A 22,136-nucleotide genomic window follows, 5' to 3' on the forward strand; every position below is an offset into this window, starting at 1 on the left:
ATTACAAAGCCTGCTTTTCTCTCTGGAATTATTAGAGAATTTTCCTGTGCCCCCAATTAACAGAAGAAAAGCTTGTTTCATGGTAGAAAAGAAAAGAGGAAAAATAGAATTCTTCAGCTGTCAGAGAATACTTGTAAATTGTATGCAGACTACAGACATGCTACAATAATGGGCAAATTCAAAGCAACGCCACATTATTTCATCTCTTGATGTAGACATGGGGCACAAAAAAACTTTAGCGTCTTTTAGATGTGGTAACAGAAGGAGCAAAGCTAAACAAATACTGAGTGTGTTCCTCTAAGCTAAACACGATATATGTGTCTATATATATGCTGAAGGACACTGGTGTTTGCCAACAATTGTTTTGTTAAATGCATTTGTGTTCTTCACTACTTTCTTTAAACTTAGATTGCCATTTCATAGATAATGCACAGTGTATCATAGATAATGAGGCATCACATTTTGTAGTGTTATGCTTGAATTGGCAGGGATACTTAATGATGAAAGATATTAAGGGGAAATATAGTCAGTGACTAAATTGAGGGGTGTGGATTGTTAGAAGGTAGCAAAAAGGGGCCTGAATTGAAGAGGAAGATGAGTTGCCTTCTGCACACATTTCTGTGCCTCAGAGAAAGAAACTGAGGCTGTAATACTAACTGCTCAGGTGTCATAGGCTTGAAAGTCACTGAAGTTTGAGATGCCTTGTACAGTATACGTGCCTTGAGTGTTTCTGGTGTAACAGTTCAAGGAAGGCAGGAATCTCTGGGGATGTCATCATGATTTCTTTGTTCTGGTAAACCAAGTCAGGAGGATTTTGAAGGTCCATATAAGAGTCAAAGTGGCTAACATACATGAAACATCAAGAGTGTTTAAGTTGAACTTGAACTTTGTCCTGGAAGTCATGTACCAGTTCAGTAAAACCTTTTTGTTAAATTGATATTTTCCCCCTGTTAATAGAAGGGTAACTTTTTGGCCACCAAGTAATGTTACCCCATAACTGTGTGGGGGCTTGTAGCAGGTTTCCCCTGGAACCATGCTACTGGTGGATTGTATGAATCTGTTGGAAATAGAGGACAGTGATAGATTGTTTTGCTGTGCTACTGCTGATTTTTCTTCAGAAGCTGAAAGATGTCTTGTAATGACTGTTCTGTATGTGAAATTGCACAGTGTAACAGAAATCATAGAATCTTGGGATCTGTTGGCTGTATCTTATAATTCACTAAAGAATTTCTGACAAGCATGAAAATTAATAATAAAATGTTAAACTTTTTTTTTGCAGGTTATGACATGTCCACCTTTATAAGGCGTTATAGTAGATACTTGAATGAAAAAGCATTTTCCTACAGACAAATGGCATTTGACTTTGCAAGAGTGAAGAAGGGGTAAGCAAAGTTTAGATATGTAAATAAATAAAGTTGTCTGACCCATGAAATTCCTTATTGTGGCATTACACTTAGTTTTAGTTTCTCGGTGACTTTGTTGTTATATGGTTTGTGTAGCTACAATGAAAAACCTTATTTTTAAAGTACTTGGAATTGGTTAAAAATTGCCCAAAGAGGAGAGGGTATTTGTCTTACTCTGGGTAGTAAGACAAATATTGAAGACCAAAATAAGATGCCTTGTAAAACTGGGAGCATTTAATGCTAGGTTTAAATCTTACCCTAATTAAACTTTGCTGCAGTGAGACTGAGTTTAGGATTTGGAGAAGGAGACACTCTGAAACTACATTTAGGATGTTTCATTACTCTCCAGACACTTTCCCTAAGAGAGATGGCTGATTGCAAACAAAGCCTGAAGTGAACACCTGAAGTTATTAGCAGGCAAGAGAGCAAGCAGTTATAAACTGAACAGAATAAGCCTGTAAACTGCTGGCTTTATTTCCCACAAGAACTGTGTTAAAAAAAATTAAATTGATCCAGCACAGAGTTGTGTGTTGGTATTTATGAGGACATTTTTCTGGTCTCTGACTGCTCTAACTGGGACATTAAGAGTTCTAGATGCTCTCTTGAAGCACTGTTGGCACAGTAAGTGGCTTAACACCCCCTGAAGGTGCAGCTTGATGGAGGGCATACTAAAGATGCTCCTGCTAATCATGAATTGCATACAGGATCCTTCTGACAGTTCTGGTGTGTTCTGCAGCTTGGGATTCTGACCTGTTAATGCAGGCATCACCACCAGGCTGTTCTCTCCTGCTTCTCAAACAGCCAGGAAGTCTGGGGTCCACCACAGCAGCTTTGCTGTTAGCTGGAAACCATTCCCTTAGTGGGGACCATACAAGTTCACTCTTGAACATTTGTGTTAAATGAAGTTAAGTTTGGGCTGCTGGGGATCATACTGTTCCTGCCTTGATCTAAATTCCTGGAAAGGCTTTCTATGCCTGTTATTTCTGGTGCTTAGAACAAGGTGCTGCTTCAGAATATAGCATAAAATAAGTAAGAATAGTGGTATGCATTTCCAGTCTGCATATATATACACCTGTCTGCAGCCAGAACAGGGCAATACATAATGACGTTTGTGCAGATTTGTCATAATCAGAGATAAAAATGACAATGCTTGATGACTGCTATAAGACTATGGATGACACTTAAGGAATGCTGCTCATCCATGGACATGTCAGCAATGAGCTGTCATTAGTTATTCATAATAAACTTGGTGCACAAAGTATATCAGTTCTCTAGGTACTTCTGTGACAGTATTTCTAGTTAGTCATTTAAGCTCCCAGTGTCATCTTTCCATAATGAGATCAATCTCTTGCATTCATCACTCTAACACAAAACCTTTCCTCGTTTGCTGTCAGGAAGGGTGGCTGGGCAAAGGATTTTTCATGCCAGCTCTCACGATGACATGAGAAGCAGGAGAATCAGACTGTGGTTTTGAAATGGTTTGAAATGAGGTATAGGTGTTTCAAGCATAAATTTTAGACAACAGATCAGTTTGGGGGATGGGAGAGAGGAAACAGCATGGATTCTAATCTGTATTCCCTCTTGCAGAGCTGAAGGTGTAATGAGAACAATGGCTCCTGAAAAGCTGCTGAAGAGTATGCCAATATTACAGGAACAAATTGATGCACTACTTGAATTTGATGTATGTATTGAAGCTGAAGCAGTATTAACACTGGGCAGTGACTTATAAATGATGCATTATAATGAACACCTTTCACCTTGTAGGTAATGCTTTACTCCTCATCCCTTAGTGAGGGCCAAAAAATCCCGTTTTCAGTGTCCCACTGAGGTATCATGGCCAAGGATGACCCTTGCCCATATGCATGAAATGTAAAGCTTGCACTTTTGGTTTTGTAGAGAGAACTTGGATTTTCATCTTCTGCATCAGTCAGGGGGAAGAAATGGACAAAGCAGGACTGAACACTATTTTCTGTCTCTTGGCAACCAACTTCTTTTGAGGGGAGGAAAAACCCCATTAAAATACCATATGTACATTGTTTGGCTTCCTCAAAATCATCATCTGGTTTTCAGCTGTGGACTAAATTGGCTAATTGCTGTAATGTAGACTGTTCATAGAAATAAGTGTGTACAATACATTTATCATGCTATGAATGCTGGTGGGATTGTTTATCTGACCTAAGGATAAAAACAGGAATCAGTTGTTGTAGAAGCCACAGTGTAACATTTCAAAGAGGTTTTTGAAGGAATTAGTTCTTCTCTTGTTGGTGGGCAGCAAGATACATTTTTGAGGTGGAAGAGCCCACTACAGCTCTCAGAGGAAAGGCTTTGAAGTACATGTCTCATTGTGCTTTCTGTTCCTTAAATGGCTTAGGAATTGTGATAGTGCTCTCAGAAGAGGAGATATTTTTAAGAAAAGAAAGACCTTTTAATAAATAAGCACATATTTTCTTCCCAAGTTAATGTGAGAAAGGATCTTGACATCATTAATCCAAATACATTATCTCATAGACTATTAAGCTTTTGTTGAGCTCTGCTATAAACTGACATCTTTTGTCCATTTAATTAAAACTGTAAACAGCATCTCTGCCTTCCTATTCTCTATGATAAGTGAAGGAGACAGAGCTAAGATGCTTACTGTTTATGTGGGTACTCCTCTGCTATAGTGGATTGTTTTGGAGTGGTGGGGGAAGCAATCCTTGATCTGCTAATCAAAATTCTCTTCAGTGTCTTAGCATGAAAACTTCAGTGCTGGATTCTGTCTATAACAGCACCAAGTACCTGATGTAAGCCAAAATGTTTGCATTTGACACCTGTTTTGTAAATAACTGATATTTTATTTGCAGGTTCATCCAAATGAACTGACAAATGGTGTCATAAATGCTGCATTCATGCTTCTGTTTAAAGATCTCATCAAGCTTTTTGCTTGCTACAATGATGGGGTTATTAACTTACTAGGTAAGTAACCCGGCTTTTATCTCACATACCATACGTGAGTAAAGAATGAGTTTCAGATCTGCTTCAGTTTTTTACTTTCATTAAAGCTACATTTTTCTTGACTCTTCTAGTCTGAAATGAGAGAAAAATTTAAGCTGTACCCTCTTACATTAGTATTTATCTGAGGCTGGATCATCACATGTCCTTAAAAAAGACACTTTCAAGATAGTGACCATATCTGTGCTTAAAGAAATGTACAGTGCTGTGTCAGCATGTGTAATATGCCCTGCAAAGTTAGAAGCTTTTGCATTTTTAAGATGCCCACATTCTTTTGTTATATATCACAGAATCAATTAGGTTGAAAAGACCCCTGGGATCATTAAGTCCAGCCTGTGACTGTACACCACGTTATCACCTAGACCGTGGCACTGAGTGCCACATCCAGTTTCTCCTTAAACACCTCCAGGGTTGGTGACTCCACCACCTCCCTGGGCAGCCCATTCCAATGTCTGCTCACCCCTTCTGTGAAGAAATTCCTCCTAATGTCCAACCTAAGCCTTCCTGGCTGTGTCTTCTTGCTGGTTGCCTGGGAGAAGGGACCAACCCTCACCTGGCTATAACCTCCCTTTAGGTAGTTGTAGAGAGTGATAACATTATGTGATAGCCTTGTATGAAGTCATATACTGCTGAATAACATTTCTGATCTGCCTGAAAGCATGACTGCCAAAGCTGGATCCCCTCCACAATCCTACTTACCATCAGCCTACATAGTCTAAAGGAGGCTGTGAGCATTTTCTGAAGCTCAGGCAGCCTGGTGTGATCACCAGCATGACACAATGGGTTAGGCATAAAAATTCAGTTGGAATTTCACTGTCTACTGCTACTTGAAGTGTAAGTTTGGGTTGAAATATGTGGCAGCTGTGTTTAATAATGGACATAAATGGACTACTTAAGTAAAAAAAATACAGTTCTTTGGAGTGAAGACAATTTGAAAAGGACAAATATTAGTATGTGTTTATGTATCCTTAATTATTTTGAATTTTAAGTTAGTAGATGCTTTGCCTGCTTACTTTTCAGTCTTTAAAAAAGTGACATCCCAGGCAGTGCTGTGGCTAGCTGAGGTTCAATTTTATGGCCTGTGTAATTCTTCAGCAGCTCAGCAAGCCCAACTTCTAAACTTATACTAGGCAAGAGATGCCACTAGATTAATGTCCAAGTAGTAAATGTAAATATTAATGCAATGGCATATTCTTGACACATGATTTTTGTGAAAACAAGACTTGCTGATATAGGACCTAATGTAAGACATCTTAACTGAAATTTACCACATTATTTCTTTAGAGAAATTTTTTGAAATGAAAAAGGGACAATGTAAAGATGCTCTTGAAATCTACAAACGATTTCTAACTCGAATGACCAGAGTATCAGAGTTTCTTAAAGTTGCAGAGGTAAGTGGCTTTGAGTCTTCTGGAGGCCAGCACTTAAGTATTTTGTGATTATTTTTTGTTTGTTTGTTTGTTAGCACCAATGTAAAATATTAATTGCACTTGTTAAGCATCTGTCTCAAAGGATCTTGGATCCATTGGATCTGGATCTTGGATCTGCTTCTTCAGGTCTCATAATTAGGCCTGCTTAGGACTTCTACATGTCTCTATGGTGCAGCCAAACTCAGCTTTCCTGGTTAAATTAACAGATGACATAACTTCAAATGTTCCAATATTTTTGAGAAATGCTGTGGTAAATGCATACTTCTAGGACAGGGTTGAACATTAGAGGAAAATACAGCAATTGGAAATAGAAGCATGCAGATTTTTTAAGTCTGTTTTTTTAGTCTTTGCAGCCAGCATTAAGTTAACTGTAATGTGAGATGGTCCTCGTTTTGCTCCTTGTTATCATCCTCTTATGTGGATAATAGGGATATTACATGGTTAATTAACTCCTTTGCTGGAGTCTCATTTGTGGTAGTTGGCTCTTTGGCACAGGGTGCACATTTTCCATGTTTCATACTTCATTATAATGGACAGTAGTAATGAGCTGAAAAGAAGTTTGTTTCTTTGCTAATTGACTTATCTACAGAGAAGCCTGATAGACTCCTTAATGGCTTGTAATTTCAGATATGAATATTGAACTTGAGGGAGTAAAGTACTTTAGGGACACATGTCAGCTTTTTGGACAGGGGTTTACAGTGACTCTCCTTCAGGATTAAGAGGTGAAGTGGGGCTTGCTCTTCTTCTCCAAAAGCTGAACTAGCAGTCCCTCTGAAGAAACACAGCATGAAGCAACAGGGCCATTAATAGAAGATGGCAGACTGAGACCTTAATTTGCTCTCCTCTGAGACAACAGTATATAACCAGTGTATTTCAGTATAGAGTATGAGGTCCATGTGTGTGAAATCAAGCTCCATTTTCTTATCCTTTTATTTTAAATGGATATTTAATTTGTGGGGGGAAGAAAAGTGCTGCAGGTTCTTGAAGGTAGCTACTGGAAAGATGGACATGTCCTTTCTAACTTTGTAGTATTTTTACAAAGACAGGGTGCCTTATAGTTGAAGAGCAGTTCTACTCAAAATTAATGCCTGCTACAGTGGAATAATGCACTTAGATTTTACCTTTACTCTTTTATCTCCACAGCAAGTTGGAATTGACAAAGGTGATATCCCTGATCTTACACAGGTAAGCTTCTCTTGTAGTCTTTTTGCATTTGTGAAATAAATAAAAGTTCTGTAATTAGGAAAGCACAGCAGGAATGCAAATGTTGGTGAAGTCCTGCCACCTAACATGCTGTAGCTGCTGATCCATTTTAAGGATCATTTACAAATTGGCCTGGGTGCCTGGCTTTGTGTTTAATGTGAAGAGGATATTTACTTACAGGAGATCCATGATGAAGAGTTCACCTGTGGCAGATTTGATGCCAGCAAAGCTGGAACATAAGAGCAACCCAGACAACTTAGCAGCTGCACACCCCAACTGTTCTCATAGTTATTGTTGATGCAGTTTTTGATAGGATCTTGAAAGCCTGGTTTAAATCAATATCAGAATAGTGTCTCTCTCAGTTAAACACCACTTAAAAATTCTGAAAGTGAGGCATCATGAGAAGATGGGGATTGTTAATCTTTGTGGATTTCAGATACAATGGGGCTATAAAGTCTGGCCACCCTTTCAGCAGACAAAAGCAGTGTGTGCAGTATCAGACCTAATCTTGAAATAGCTGATGCAGTGTTTTCCCCTGACTCTGTACCTCAGGGGCTCTTCTTTCTCACAGACAGTGCAGTCTGTGATGAACTCAGTCCTTAAACCAGGAGAAATCACTTGGAAACCAGTTAATGAAATATACTTTATAAATTTCTGTGGCACTTCTATCTGCTTCAGCCTGTTCTGTGTCATCAGTCAGTGCTGCACTTGCTCAGCAGCACCTTGGTTACTGCTACCTTCCACCCCATGAGCCAGCACTTTGGAATAGAACTGCTCTTTTGGAAGGAAGGGGGTCTCCAATGATCATCTCATCCAACTTCTGACCACTTCAGTCTCTGCTCAGGTGGTCCCTCACAGCTGTACTCTCCCAAAGGCGGCTGGGGACTCACTTGCTAAGGCTAGCATGCTGTACAGCCTATGGATGAGACCTTGACAGAGTATTTCAGAGAGAAATAAATAACAGGTGAATAGTAAAACTGAATTTCAGCTGACAATTGGTACATAATTCTATGTAGTATCAATGGTACACCTATACTCCTATAGCAAGCCATGGCAATAATTGGTAGTGTTCTGCAAGAAGTTGGTTGTGTTGGCACTCCATGTGTACATACTCTGTAAAGCTAGACAAGTGATGCCAATAGTGTATTTTGAGTTGATAGTTTTCATCTTTGGACTTTATAGTTTGCCTGCAAAATTTTGGAGGCTGAGAAAGCATCTTAGCAGCTAAAAATCCTGGCTTATTTTTATTTACTGGCATTTCCTAAAGTATGACAGTTTTGTCCCTAGTAGCTAGTGGGGAACCCATACTAAGGTTCCAGCACAATGCTGATAGATTGTCTAGTGTTAAAGCAGTATCTAGAAGAAATTAAGTGATGTTTACTGTTGAAAATTGGGTACCAGATAGAATTTCCTGTCCAAGTTGTTGCATCTGAGTAGAAATTTTCTGAAGCTTCTTCTCTGAGTTCTGTTTGATAGATAAGTTTTATATTACCTTGCTGGCTTTTAAGAAACATTTGGCTAATATACTGGAAAGCTATATAAATATAGCTTTGAAGATACTGGAATATAGCTTTATTTAATGTATATATTAAATATAGCTTTTGAATATACTGGAAAGCCGTCTAAAATGTCTAGACATAACTGGTAACAGTATGCAATCTTTTTTTTTTAACATTTCTTTTTAAACATAGCTTTTACTTATGTGTTCAACTGTATCTTACAATAGAGCCTTTTTGAATATGTAGAAGTCTGAATCTCTCTGCAATTTTTTGTTTTACCTTTTACTTTTTGCTGGAGAATTCTTACAGCTAGGTCACTTGTGTTTAACCAATTCTTATTATGCCCAAATGAATTAAAAGTTAATAAATATGCCTGTAAAAGCAGCAAGGTCAAGATGTCTCTTCATTGCTTATATATGTAGGATGTATTTAAACTCAGTCTGTCATTTAAGATTATTTTGAGCGTTTTAAATTTCTGGATATGTTAAGTTACTGGATTTAATGCTGAAATCAATATGCAGGCAGTGTGCATTGTACAGCTGTGCATTGGTACTAGCAGGTGCTATGCATCCTGAGAGATCTGATTCAGCCAGCCAGCTGGTTTTTCAGTGTAGGAGCAGAGGATTGCCCGTTTCCAAGCATCACAAACTGACTTGTTTGATAATTATGTCTGCCCTGAAATTAAAGATGTTATTTATGAAAAGCATCATAGATATTGCTGTCAGGAATTGTGGTTGATCTGAAAGAGACTGGTAAAGAGAATTCCCTGTTTGGAGACTGATGAACTGATGAACTTTTAACCCTGATGAAATATTCAATTATTATATGCTACTGTGTCTCTCAGGGGTTTCTTCCCTCCTTGTTGATCTTCCAGTCTTCTTATTCAGGCTCTATTTTTAGACTGGAATAGCTAAGCCCAGTGTGCATTTACAGCTACTTTTTCTATCTGCCATTGTAACAGCAAGTGCCTGTGGGTATTGGCTGCTGACCACAAAAAGGTTGCTTAAAATAAAATGTAAGATCAGGGATGCCTGAAAAAGCCTAGTTTTTTATAGAAGTCTAAAATAGAAATCTTTGTGCACTTCAAGCTAGCTGCACAGTAACCTCTGCCAGGGTACCATTTTGAGAACAGCTGTAAGGTTTGTGATGTTGGGAGTCTTGAGCCAAAGGTAGCTCCTTCTGGGGGCATTGGAAAGGAATTTTTGTTTAGGCTGCGAGTGCTTTCTAACCCTCTGATCATGAAAGGGGATGGTGAGGGATCTCACTACCAGCAAAACCAAGTGTGTCCTTGAACCCATGAATCTTAAAATCAACCCTGTGGATGCTGTGCATGTTTAACACTGGTTTAAACATGATGAGCAGCACATCCTGGATTTAGGCTTCAGGTGCTGTATAGTGGAGGTAAATATTTTCTCTCTGCAAATTTGGATGCGGTAATGCATTTTTTAAAACTGGCTTTACCTGAATACTTCTAGCATGGAAATCCACTGTTTCCACACTGATGTAAATAAAGTAACTGCATGAGCATGCACATCATGGACTTCAGGGAAGTTGCTGCTGGATTTCAAGCTGTGGTTAGATTGCTGCAATACATTGAGATGTGTATCTTTGTTTTCACTTTCAAGGCTCCCAGCAGTCTCATGGAGACCCTTGAGCAACATCTGAACTCACTGGAAGGAAAAAAACCTGGCAACAAGTAGGTATATATGTTGTACCATGTACCTAGGCATAATGGAGACAGTGTGAGATTACTTGATGTTTAGGTTTGCCTCCCCCAACCTCCTTTTGTCACTTACCTAGAAAATAAGACAAGGCTTTTGCTTTCCTTTACAAAGTCATCTTAATGGCAACCTTTTCTTTGATTAATGGGGGTGGGGGAAACACACAGAACAACTAGACACTTTCCAAAATGAACTGAAATTACTTGAGGAAAACTAGAAGAAACTGGGGATTTGTGTGCTGCCAAGGCTTTTATCGTCAAAATCTATTTCTTTTCTAATGATTTTGCCTCTTCATACTAGATACTTGCTATGGCTAAGTCTAGGAAGGATTAAGCTAAACCTCTGTTTTCTCTTTTACTGTTGCTATCCTTGCAATTTAGTGAAGGGTAAGTACATACCTTTACACATCACTTACTTGCAGGCATGATTATATGTATTTTTAAAAGATTTTCTTGAACATTTAGAAATAGATATTTTCTTTGAGTTGAGCTAAACTGCTCTTTGCTTTTGTATGTAGTCATTAAGTTATTTTTTTGTCATTTCTGTGATTAGAAGATCCGGAAATCTTCTAATCTATTCTGCAGCTCCTAGGACTTACCCAATTCAAGTAACTTATGGGATGGATGCTAGTTCAATACTGGTGCAGCCTTATCTTCAGCTCCTCCTTTCATCTCTTAGATCAAAGCAGCTCTAAAAATATGTAGCAGTATTTTCATAACTCATAATGAAAGCAAACAAATGCACTGACGTGCATTTTAAGTTATGATTAAGGCTCTGTCAGTTACTGTTAGTGTGATTTTTGTGCGTGTGGGAGAACTTTCAGCTTGAACTTTCCAACTCACAGTTTTCATACTTTTTAATGTAGTTATTTTCAAGTAATTCTGACTTTCTTTAAAAGAAAGTAGACTTTGAAAATTTTCTGACACATCCTCAGAAGATTTATGTTAGAGAATTGCTTCAGTATTGGTGGTGTTCTGCTGGTGTTGCATGGTTTTCTAATATGGTGACATCTTGCCCCAGTAACTCTTTCCTGCTGGCTCCTGTAGGCCTCAAAGCAAGGTATTTGCATGCATCTCTGCATTTCCTCCATTTAGTAGAGCTTATTTAAAAGGCAGAATAATCCTTTGATGCCAGTTAGCTTAAAAGATTTATTTAAGATTTGAAGTAAAATTTGTATTTCTTGTCTAAAGTGGCACATGGAAGTTTGAGAAATGTAGAGGGCATGCAACTGAAGAGATCTTCAGAAAGCTTTCATGCTTAGGTTTTGGTCTTTTTGCAAGAGTTTTGATGATCAGAAGCGTAGTTTTAAAGCTGTACTTATCTGAAAACCCCCTTTTTTTTCTAGATCTGGGGCTCCTTCTCCTCTGAGCAAGGTAAATACTGCCAGTTGCTATACTAGATAATTCTTGTTCAGGTGATGGTTTAGATATGGTTTAGAACATTGTAAGGAGTTAAATGTCCATCTCTTATTCTGCTTTTTAGACTTTGCCACCTAATTGACAAAATTAGATCTTTTAATGTCTTTATAAACAGTGGCCCCATAAGATCATATCACTGTTCTGAAGGGCTGCAGTGCTTGTGACAGTCAGGATGCTAAGGAATTACACCCGGATGTGGTGACTTCTCCTTGTGAAAGCATAAAAGATACATATATTTTTATCTCAACTTCTTTTTTTTTTTTTTTTTTTTTTTTTGCTTTCATTCCACCTTAATTCTCATGTCACCAAGAAACTTGCTCCAGTGCAGTGTATTTCTCCTCCAAGTCCTTCACTCCTTCCATAGCTTTCTAGGAAGGAGTTCTGGCTCTTCTAAGCCCACGTTCATGTGAAAAGATAGGAAGAAAGGAAGAAAATTTTCATCCAATATACTTAGTTTGAGAAATGACCTTCAGTAGTGAGATTGCTGACCTTATTTTAAAGCAAGAGTAGCCAGTGAAAATGCCTTGGTTTGAGTGTCAGATAAACTAATGAGCTTTATGGTGTTAGTAATAGTAGCTCCTGGTATCCCTGGAACATTGCCAGGTGCCATAGCTGTGTCTCATAATGGATGCTGTGGGGGAAAAACTCAATTAAATCTTCTGAAGATAATGCAGGGGGTTCAATGCTTGATTCTAGAGAAAGCTCTTAAATTTTTTTCTGAAAAGCCCTTTACTAAAAAAAAGCCACAACAAAACCAAAAGAAAACAAAACAAAAAAGTAACCCCCACAACTGCTGTTTATGAGAGCAGTTTGGTGAGAATGATGGCTCAGACAGTGTTCTTACGGCTTTAACCACCTCTTCCTTGATGCACATGAGGGATTGGGACCACTGTAGTCTCAAACCTTCCTAAAGCTTTGAAGAGAGTCCAGAAAGCTTACACCCATCTGCTAGAGTTATGATGATGGGATGACAGTAGAAGAATTCAGGAGAAAATCTCTTCAAATTTGCCATTCTTTTTCCTTCTTGCAAGTGGTCAGAATGGCAAACAATACTAAAATTAGGACTTGTTTTCAGTTGTTAGGTAAAGGATCTCTAGCATGTGAGATGCTGTACCAAAGCTTAGAGTGTCTTTTGGAATTAAATTGACACTCTACAAGGTAACTTGAGTCTTCAAGTTCACAGAGGAGTTGCAGTATACTCTCCTGGGTGTCTGTCCTTGCCATACTTGAAGTATCTTTATCCAGAATTTGAGCAGCTAATGGAGGAAAGTCATAGGATGAGCTGTCTTTTGTATCCTCCCAAGGACTTAACCCTGAACGCTGTTGATGGCTCTTTAAACTCTCTTCTGAAGGTTTACAGACACACTTTTAGTTAAACTTTTAACTATTTCTCTTCTCTCACCATTTCTGTGGTTAGAGTACTGAGGTGCTGTTGTGGACAAACAGCTATTTAATTCCATAGACAAAATGAAGAGTTTGACAGTTATAGAAACGACTCCTTTAAAATAAACCTTGTAGAAACTTTTTGCTTCTTTGAAGTCACCTTGGGGTTTCTCAGCTCTGCTACCATCTGAAATTTTAGTCCAGTCTTCCTTAAATTATTTGAGAGGAGAAAATACCTCACGATAAAAAGACATTATGTCAAAATTTAGTTCTTAAACTAAAACTAGGGCTGTGCATGAGTTGGTTGGGGAGAAATGCTGGTATATTGAATGTATATTTAAAATGTTTCTCCAGTCTTCTCCAGCCACAACTGTTACATCTCCTAGTTCTACTCCAGCAAAAACTGTTGACACATCTCCTCCAGTTGATCTTTTTGCAACTTCATCTACAGCTGCTCCGGTCAGGTATGTTAAAAAGTGTATTTGAGTTACTGAGCTTGATGTAGGTACCAAAGTCAATTGTTTGGTATTTAAATGTTCTAGATGAACAAGATCTGGTTTCCTAAATAAATAACTGACTGGCTTAACCCATAGAAGTTCTGCCAATCTTCTTCCACCTAAAGCCAGTTCATTGCCTGGAATTGCAGGGTTCTTGCTTTCATACATGGCATGATGAAATATGGAAGTAGAATGGTGCTGGTTTCAGTCACAACAGTTATTTTCTCTGTTTTCAGGCACTGCCTGGAATTTTTCATTTTCTGTTTTGGGTGTTGTGGTGGGATTTCTTTTGGTTTGGTTAGTTGGATTTGGGTTGGGGTTTGGGTTTTTTTGGGTTTTTTTGTTTGGTTGGTTGGTTATTTGGGTTTTTTTTTTAAGTCTTGTAGATCTGTTGCAATGCCATTATCAGGAAATGGAAGTAAGTTAAGGTTCCCATCCTGGGTTGTAGCATATTCTTGGGACTCACTACACTAGAGGTGCTTATGGCCACTGCTCTAATCCTAAAGCCTGGGAAAAAAGTCTCTATTTCATCCAAACTACGGTTGATTCCTTAATCCAGTCATGACATTAAAAAAAAAAAAAAAGATTGAAATGGACAAATTCCTCCAGTATTTAATGTGTCTCTTCCTTCTCTTGGCAGCTCTTCCAAGCCATCCAGTGATCTTTTGGATCTTCAGCCAGATTTTGCCGGTGCTGGGCAGGCAGCTCCAGCACCTGCTCCTGCGGGCGCTGCTGCTGCTGCTGCTGCTGGAGGCACCTCGTGGGGAGGTAGAGAAACCTCACTGTCAGCATCCCTCCTTGCAGTCTCCATCTCCTTGCCTGGCTGAACTGGAATCTGCCTCTTTCTCTGCTAGCACAGGATGTTCCCAACCCACTCCCAGGCTTCTGCTGACCTGACAGTCAGGCATCCCTCTGCAGCTCAAGGCTGCTGCTTCTTTCCAGGGATATGCATAATAGTATAAGCTGCTTATAAGGGCCTGACTGCAAAGCTGAGGGAGCCAGGATTATGTGACTAAAAGTGAGCAGGAGGGGGATGGATGAAGGTGAGCAGGTAGGGTAGGCACTTCAAAACAGAAGAACCAGAACTGCTTGTGTGTTTATTGGCATGGTGGGGGCAGAAACCAGCTCTTCTGTTCATGGGGCAAAGGCCACAGATCAATAGGAGGAGAAACAAAAATAGCTTTTAAAACAAAAATGTGTGTAAAGCAAATGGTGGCAACTTAGTTCTGCTGCAAGTGTGATTACCTCTGACAAAGCTTGACATATTTTATTAAAGTGTCTGCTGTGTGTGCTTAGAATACTAATATGGAAATAGAAGTAGAGGACTAGCTGCTTTCAAAAAGGAATAACTAACCAGCTCTCTGAAATCTGACCCTGTTGTTCCAGGCAGCAGTAACAGCTGGTGATCTGGAGGACCACAGTAAATGTAGGCAGTGTTCACTCTTGTTCTGTTAAAACAAGGAATTAGGCCAGTAAATGTGATTTAATTTATACGTTGTAAACCAGTTGTGGTGTAATCTTAAGGGATCCCGTGTGGCAGCTTAATGAACTCACCAGCCTGCTCCCAGCAGGAATGCAACACTGAGTCATGCTGACTCTGCTGTCAGGGCTCATACTGCCACTGGTGCCTTCTGCAGTCCCTGTTTCTGTTCTTAGTTGTAGTTCATTAAAGATGACATTGTATTTCAGCCACTTCATTAAGAGAGGATAGCTAGGGCTGTCATGTAGACACTGTATTGCATATTCCAGTTTAATCTGTTGAATTAATTTCTTTTTTTATCCTTGCAAATGTCAGTTTTATTAACAGTAAGATAATCTTATCCAGACAGCAAGACCAGAGAGTCATCTATTCTAGGATGCCTGGGACTAATTATTCTGCAGTATTTTGATTGTGTCCTATTTGTCTTACTTTGTCATTGCCAAGCACTGAAATACAAGCTTTGAGATGTTTGAAAGAGCTAACTTTTTTAAGCAGTTGCTCATTCCTGCAATAATAGAAATACAAATAAATAGCCAGTAATATTGTAAAGTATTGATTTGCATAGAAATTGAAAGCTGATTTGGTTTAATTTTTTCTTTTTGGACAAAACATCCATAGTTTGAAACTTAGGTGTTTCTATTTTTCTGAATTAAAGTTTAAAAACTTTTAAATTGTCTGGTAATGTCCTTAGTCTTACTCCATGACAGAAAAGGACAGCTAATTATTTTCCTATAGCTGGAGTTGTTGCAACTCTCATTAAGTACACTTCAGTCTTATCTTTCAGAATAGCATTTTGGTAACTTAGTAAGCTTAGCTTTGTCTGCTTTACTGCTGGCTGCAGTCCAGGTATGATGACCTGTTACTGCACTGGAATCTTGCTTTTTGTTATTGTTGGTTTTGTTTTGTTTTGGTTTTGTTGGGCTTTTGTTTTGTTTCATTTGGTTTTGTTTGAACTCTCTGACAGAATAAAAATGTTTCACCTGGAAGATAGGGCAGTACTGAGGCAGATCCCTGATGTGAGCTAGTGAGCTCTCCATTCCTGGAGATTTTTCAAGACCTGAGTAGTCTGAGCCAAGAGTGACCTGTTCTGGTGTTGGGAGCACTGTTGTTCTGAGCAGAAGGGTGGACAAAATGACCTTCATTCCACCCAGGAATTTTGGGAGGCTGTGTAACCATGCATCCCTGCCACTTGAGCTGCTTACTCTTCTGGGCTACAGCAAGTGAATGTGGGAACTCATGAGAAAATAGTACTAGAGGGAGGAAGCTGGAAGAAGCACTGAAGTTATTACAGGTTCAGAATAGCTAGGAAAAGGTGAATATCAAATACTTCACGTTGCAGCATTAAGACATATCAACAATAAACAGTCCTGCTTTTCTCAGTCTTGCTGGCAGTGTAGATTCTATGTATTATGGCATATTCAGTATATTTGGATTATATTTGGGGTTATGTACAGTACTCTGTATATTTTGTTGTATACTACTGTATTTCTGAATACATAATATGTCATCTACCAAGTGAACTATAACTTCTGAAAATATACACTTCTATGGTATCAGGAGACCATCAAGATAGGATAATTTGGTGCCTTGCAGCATACTGCAAGGAGAATAGATAGCCATTTAGCAGGTAGAGTAGACTATAGTATTACAAAACATACAGTAGGTCAAAGTCTGCCTCTTTGTGAGCTTTTACTCTTGGATATAAAAGCAAACTGACTTGAATTTCTGCTCTGAACTACCTTACAGTGTGCCTTAGAACATGGATTTGCTAGCAGTATTATTACTTTAATATTACTGTACAAAAACCCATTGTTTTTAATAATTCCCATATTAAGACTAAGCATAGATTGCTGTGCTGGATAATTGTCACTTCACTATATTGAGTTTTATAACATAATAATAAAAAGGCATTGAAGACTGAGCTAATAGAACTTAAAAGTTTGCCAACAGTTGTTTATTTCAAGTCTAGCTGTTGACATTCACCTGGAGTGCAGTAATGGGATACCAGAGTGCTGCATTTTTAATGTACTGTTCTGCTCTTTTAGAATGGTATTTTGGTTTAGTTCAGCTTGTGCTGTCAGTCTCAAGTAGAGCTCGCCCAAGGAACCAATTATGAAAATTGTAAACAAACTAAAATGTAGGGTTTTGCTGCCTTTTTTATAAGTGTTTTAAAAATAAAGACAAATTTGTGAAGGCAGGGCTGCTCCTGCTCAAATAATTTTGCTTCCAAATGCTGATCCACAGTAGAGCATCAGGACTCTGCTTGCTGCTCAGTGTGGGTAAGATGAACCCATAACCCTGTTATGGGTACAAAGAATCTAGGAGCAACGCTGAGATACTGGTTAGTAAACAGGGAGCTGCTGAGCTCAGGCTATCCTAACTACAGAATAAAAATTTAATAGGACAGACTCATTAGTTATTGCATGTTTTTATATCTCGTAGCTGATTTTTATGTAGGCAAAACAGAACTCTGTGTTTGAGCTCAATCTGAGTGATCTTAGAGGACATAAAATTGTAGGAAAGTCTGTCATTAAAGATGCTTCATTGGCTTTCAGAAGCAGTTGACTAAGGAGCCAAACTTGGAGCAGAGCCAGTCTGCTTATGCTTGTGCTGTCAACATTCATACTCCTCATAGCAAGTGTTAACAGAGTTAGTTGTTCCTGCAGAGCATGTTTGCTCTATCATAGATGCAGAAAAGGCTTTTGAAGAGGAGCTGCTCTATTGATTTATTTATTTATTTAGCACTTGGCAGTTGTCCGAAGTCCAAGAACCACCACCTGTTTGTCTCTCAGAATGTATTTGGGGACTAGGGATGCCATGTATCACATCCTGAAGTAACAACACTATTTGCAAGCTGCTCACTGCTAAAGTATCCTTGCTTTAGTGCCTGATCTGTGAAGAGTTCTGGGGATGTACTGGTCCTGCTTTGAAGAGTAATTAAACAGAATGAGCTTTGTCCTGTCAGAATAACTTCCTGAATATTAGAAAAGCAAGTGTAGAAATTATGTTTCTAGGCATAACCTAGACATGTGATTTAGCATGAACATTTGGCTAATGAACATCTTCAATTTGGCAGTTCTACTCATTACTCTGTTTTTTTATTCTGCTGTCATTTTAATGGACAATCACTAGACCTCTTGGGAGAGGGTGAGTAGTATTTTCGATTTCTAAGACCTCTGTATGTTAAGACTCCTCACTAAAAGCTCCAGCTTTCTGGAGCTGAGCAATGTGGTCTTTGCCTTTCCCCTTACCTTTCCTGTTTACTCTTCATTACATGGTTGCATATAGATAATCTGGCTGCACTTTCTGGTGTGACCTCGGAGCCACAGATTTCAGATCCGTTTGCCCCAGAGCCTACTGCAGCTGCTGCTCCAACTACTGACACTGCAACCACTACAGCTGCTGCCACGACAGCCACCACTGTCCCTGCTGCCACTGCTGAGGTGGATCTCTTTGGAGGTTAGTTTGGTTGCTGTAGTGCTCCACACCAGTTCGTGATGCAGGCAAGCAATACTGAGCTCAGCTGCATAATAAGGCCTCTGGTTTAACCAGCTGCAGATATATGGAAAAATATATGGAAAACTGTAAACCTTAAGACTGGGTAACCTTATGTCTCAGGTCCACATGGGGGTAAGCAGGAATTGTTTCCACGTTATTCAATAACTATGCACTCTACTACAATTTCTGAGAAAACCAGCTGTGCTTTTGTAGTTGAAGGGATGGATGTGGCAGTGTCCTCCCCTTTGGTACGTGTCATGCTTGTGCTGTGTTGTGTTTGTTTTGGGTATTTCCTGCAAATAGAGTATGGAGCCAGCTGAAATTACTGCATTTCAGCAATCTGGAATTTGGGTTTTATTTCACAAGTATTTGCAGAAAACTGAAGGGGTTATGAACTTGAACTAAGTGTCAACTATGCAAACGATAATATGTAAAGGAAAAAAAGGAAAAATAATCTTAGAGTTTACTTGTGCTCATTCAGTTTCTAATGTTATCTGCTATCCACTTGAGTAAGAATGCATTTCCCACTGTATGTTGTCATTTCTCTTGGTACTCCTGTGGAGCAGGAGGCTTCCCAAGAGCATGTCAGAAATTAATTTTTTTAACAATATACCAGCCCAGTAATGGAGAAACCTTCTCATTTACAAAGTATGTTTAAGATCACCTGACCAATGCATTTTTCTAGTTTTCTCTTCTCTCATGTATACTTCCAGCATGACAGGGGATGTCAGGAATAAGTTTGCTGTCAAAACTGAATTCCAGTATCTTCTCTGTGGGCTATGTTTATTTATCACTTCTACTGACAGGATTGCCAGAGAGGTCTCATACATAAGCAGTTTGACTACAAAGGTGTTTCCTTAAGCCTGAAAATTCCCAGTTAGAAGGGCTTTTTACGAGTGGCTTCAACAGACAGCACCAAAATATGCCCTGGTAAAATGCTAAAAAGCCCTAAGAAAGGAATACAACTGCTACTTGCTGCTTACCCCTCCTTTTACAAAGATTGATAATAATCCAAATGCCACAAGATCAGCCAGTTGAGAAGCATCTTCAAAATTGTCATGGGCAAAGTTCTGGATGCCACTAGAAGTGAGAGAGAGTCTGATGTTGGTTGCTCTCAGGAGCCTGTTGCAGAAGCCAGGGCCTGTGCTCATTAATAACCTTGCAGATGCATAGTGTGAAATTTATGGTATGTAAGCACTGGGGTTGAGCCAGTCTTGGATACTACAACTTCAAATTACATTATTAATTTATTAACTTGGTAATTTAGTAATTTATTTAGTAATTAATTAATTTAGTAATAGGTATATGACTTTTTGAAAAAAATGAAAGGATAGTTAAATTGATAGAAATCACGGAAAACTTGAAACAGGATTAGAAAAACAACTACCTGTGCTTGTTCTTCCAGTACTACAGCAACAAGATGCAGTTTTTTTTCCTACCTTTTTCACTACTCAGTGCCTGGAAAAACAGCTACTGCCAAATCATGTGCCTGCTTCCAGGCTTGTCAGGCAAAGACCAGGATGTGTTTAGTTTCTAGAGATTTAACTGATCATTAGATAACTTAGTGACACGTGTTAAGAAGTGGAGCTTCACCCTTCAGTGCGGAAAGAATTTCACTCTTGCGGTATGCAGACTTCTGTGACTTGATCTCTTTCTTTAAAGAGAATGTATTTTGTCACTCAAATGCAATAAATCTCCAGTGGATTATATATTAGATGCATACTGATTTTTTTTCCCCTGGAATGCTTCAGAATGAAGCGAGATTCTATTATTTATGATAGTGGAAAACCTCTTGTTTGCAATAAGAAAAATCTCTAAACACACTCAGCAGTAAAGATACTTTTGCAGTGCCTTCAAGACATCCAGTGGACAGACCCTTTTAAGATCTGTGAGTCTGCGTTGAACTTCCATCTCTCTGTTCGTGGTTTGAATTGTTTTTTTATTTTTTCCTGAAGGCTGTGCTCTAAATATATTCTAGCATCATATGCTAACATTCCTTGTTAATTTAAGACTGTGTCCAGTGCTATAAGTGGTCGTTTTTGGGCAGACACTGCTACTCTCTAGTGTTTGTGTTGCTAGACATGCTTACACTTAATCCTATTAAGTAGGTATTTCACCTTTGAGGTCTACTGGAGATAGGGTCCTCAAGGTCACCTTAACTTCTTGCAGCTTGCCAGGGCTTTGTTGCTTCACACAATTTCTTGTGGCCAGGTGTGGTAGCAGAAGGTACAGGAGCAGTGATCTCAGGAGAAAGAATGTAAAGAGTCTTCAGGGAGTGTCTGTGTAGGGAAAGAAGCTGAAAGCTGCTGGGGGAAGGTAGCCAGGCTGAAGGAAGGAGCAGTAGAGGAGGCTTTGGAATAACTGTTGACTGCACTGTGTGGCTGATTCTTCAGCTGATAGGAGTCTGCATGCTGCCTAGGGCCGGGCTTTGTCTTTGAGAGATAAGATCTGCGTTATGTGTTCATTGCCAGTGTGGCGCTGGAAAGCAGATGAGAAATGCAGGATTGATCCAGCATAGCTTTTTTAAAGAACTCCACCTCATTAAGAGGCCAACTTCCAGTGACCTGGGCCAACTTGAGAAAGTCCTAATCGTGTTTCACAGACAAACAAGATGGGAGGCTGTTTTCAAAGAGCAGCTGGAATCCTTCCTGTGAAAGGGAAATGCAAAGGTAGAAGAAAGGCAAAATACCTTGATATGCCATTCAGTAATAAAATTTGAGAACAGTATTTTTGGATATGTGTATTGTGCACTTGAGTTACAATTTGTTGTGGGATTACTCTGTAATCAGTGCAAGTAACAAGTCATGGCAAACACTGTGCAAATGTCAGTTATTAGGCATTAAGGTAATTGAATTGTAAATAGGCACAACTATGGTCTTCCTGCAAAGAAACTGCAGGCAAAGTGCTGAAGACTTTTGGCAGTTAAGGGCTAAGGAATGTCCCTTATGCTGGTACATGCTGGTATAGCAAGTTAGCACTTAGTTAATAAATACCAAACAGACAACAAATACTTTGCATAATTATTATTATTTCCTATCTCTGAGCATATTGAAATATTTCTTTATAACTCAGGTCAGGTGTTCTATGTCAGATAGTAATGAAGGGTGACTGAAGAGGGAAAAAACTCTGGAAACAGCTTCCTGTGTACGCTTCAGTTCTATAATCTTTCCTCTACTTGTGACTTCCACAGGATTGTTTCACGTTTCATAATACATTAATGATTATAAGTCAGTTGTATCATTTGTGTGAGTAAATTTGTCATGTATTGATGCTATGGCATCAAAGAAAGCCTGAATTTATGAGACGAAAGAGATCACTCAGCAGGAACACATTTTTCTGCAGACAAGATGTATTGAAGCACTACTTCAGTGTTTAACAACTTTGAAAGCCCCTTGTTGCACGTTATTTCAGTAAGAACTATATTTATGAATTCAAGTGTAATGCAGTACATAATACATACCTGTCACTCCTGGCAGGTGTTCCATGCAGTGTGAACTTGCAGAGGTTTCAGCAACATCTTGTTAAGTTTTCAGGATGTCAAGAAAATCAAGTGAGGACCATATGTTACTTGATTCTAGAAGTCAAAAGCTAAATTCATTTTTTAGACAGGAGT

At 38.9% G+C, this 22,136-nt stretch overlaps 1 protein-coding gene across 2 annotated transcripts in view; it reads left to right on the forward strand.

Moving 5' to 3' along the window:
• The window catches only part of SNAP91 (synaptosome associated protein 91), a 63,163-nt gene that overhangs the window by 20,825 nt on the left and 20,202 nt on the right, over nt 1-22,136 (forward strand). The window contains exons 5-15 of one of the 2 annotated variants that reach the window (XM_058802750.1): nt 1,280-1,382; nt 2,991-3,084; nt 4,247-4,358; nt 5,679-5,785; nt 6,968-7,009; nt 10,152-10,222; nt 11,593-11,620; nt 13,403-13,512; nt 14,186-14,313; nt 18,158-18,172; nt 18,314-18,484. In XM_058802750.1, coding sequence (XP_058658733.1) covers nt 1,280-1,382; nt 2,991-3,084; nt 4,247-4,358; nt 5,679-5,785; nt 6,968-7,009; nt 10,152-10,222; nt 11,593-11,620; nt 13,403-13,512; nt 14,186-14,313; nt 18,158-18,172; nt 18,314-18,484 — 981 coding nt within the window. Of the gene's footprint in view, nt 1-1,279; nt 1,383-2,990; nt 3,085-4,246; nt 4,359-5,678; nt 5,786-6,967; nt 7,010-10,151; nt 10,223-11,592; nt 11,621-13,402; nt 13,513-14,185; nt 16,895-18,157; nt 18,173-18,313; nt 18,485-22,136 lie in introns of those variants that run through there. The other variant, XM_058802751.1, reaches the window with a different exon arrangement.

This window comes from Ammospiza caudacuta, chromosome 3, assembly GCF_027887145.1.
Source record: "Ammospiza caudacuta isolate bAmmCau1 chromosome 3, bAmmCau1.pri, whole genome shotgun sequence".
NCBI lineage: Eukaryota > Metazoa > Chordata > Aves > Passeriformes > Passerellidae > Ammospiza > Ammospiza caudacuta.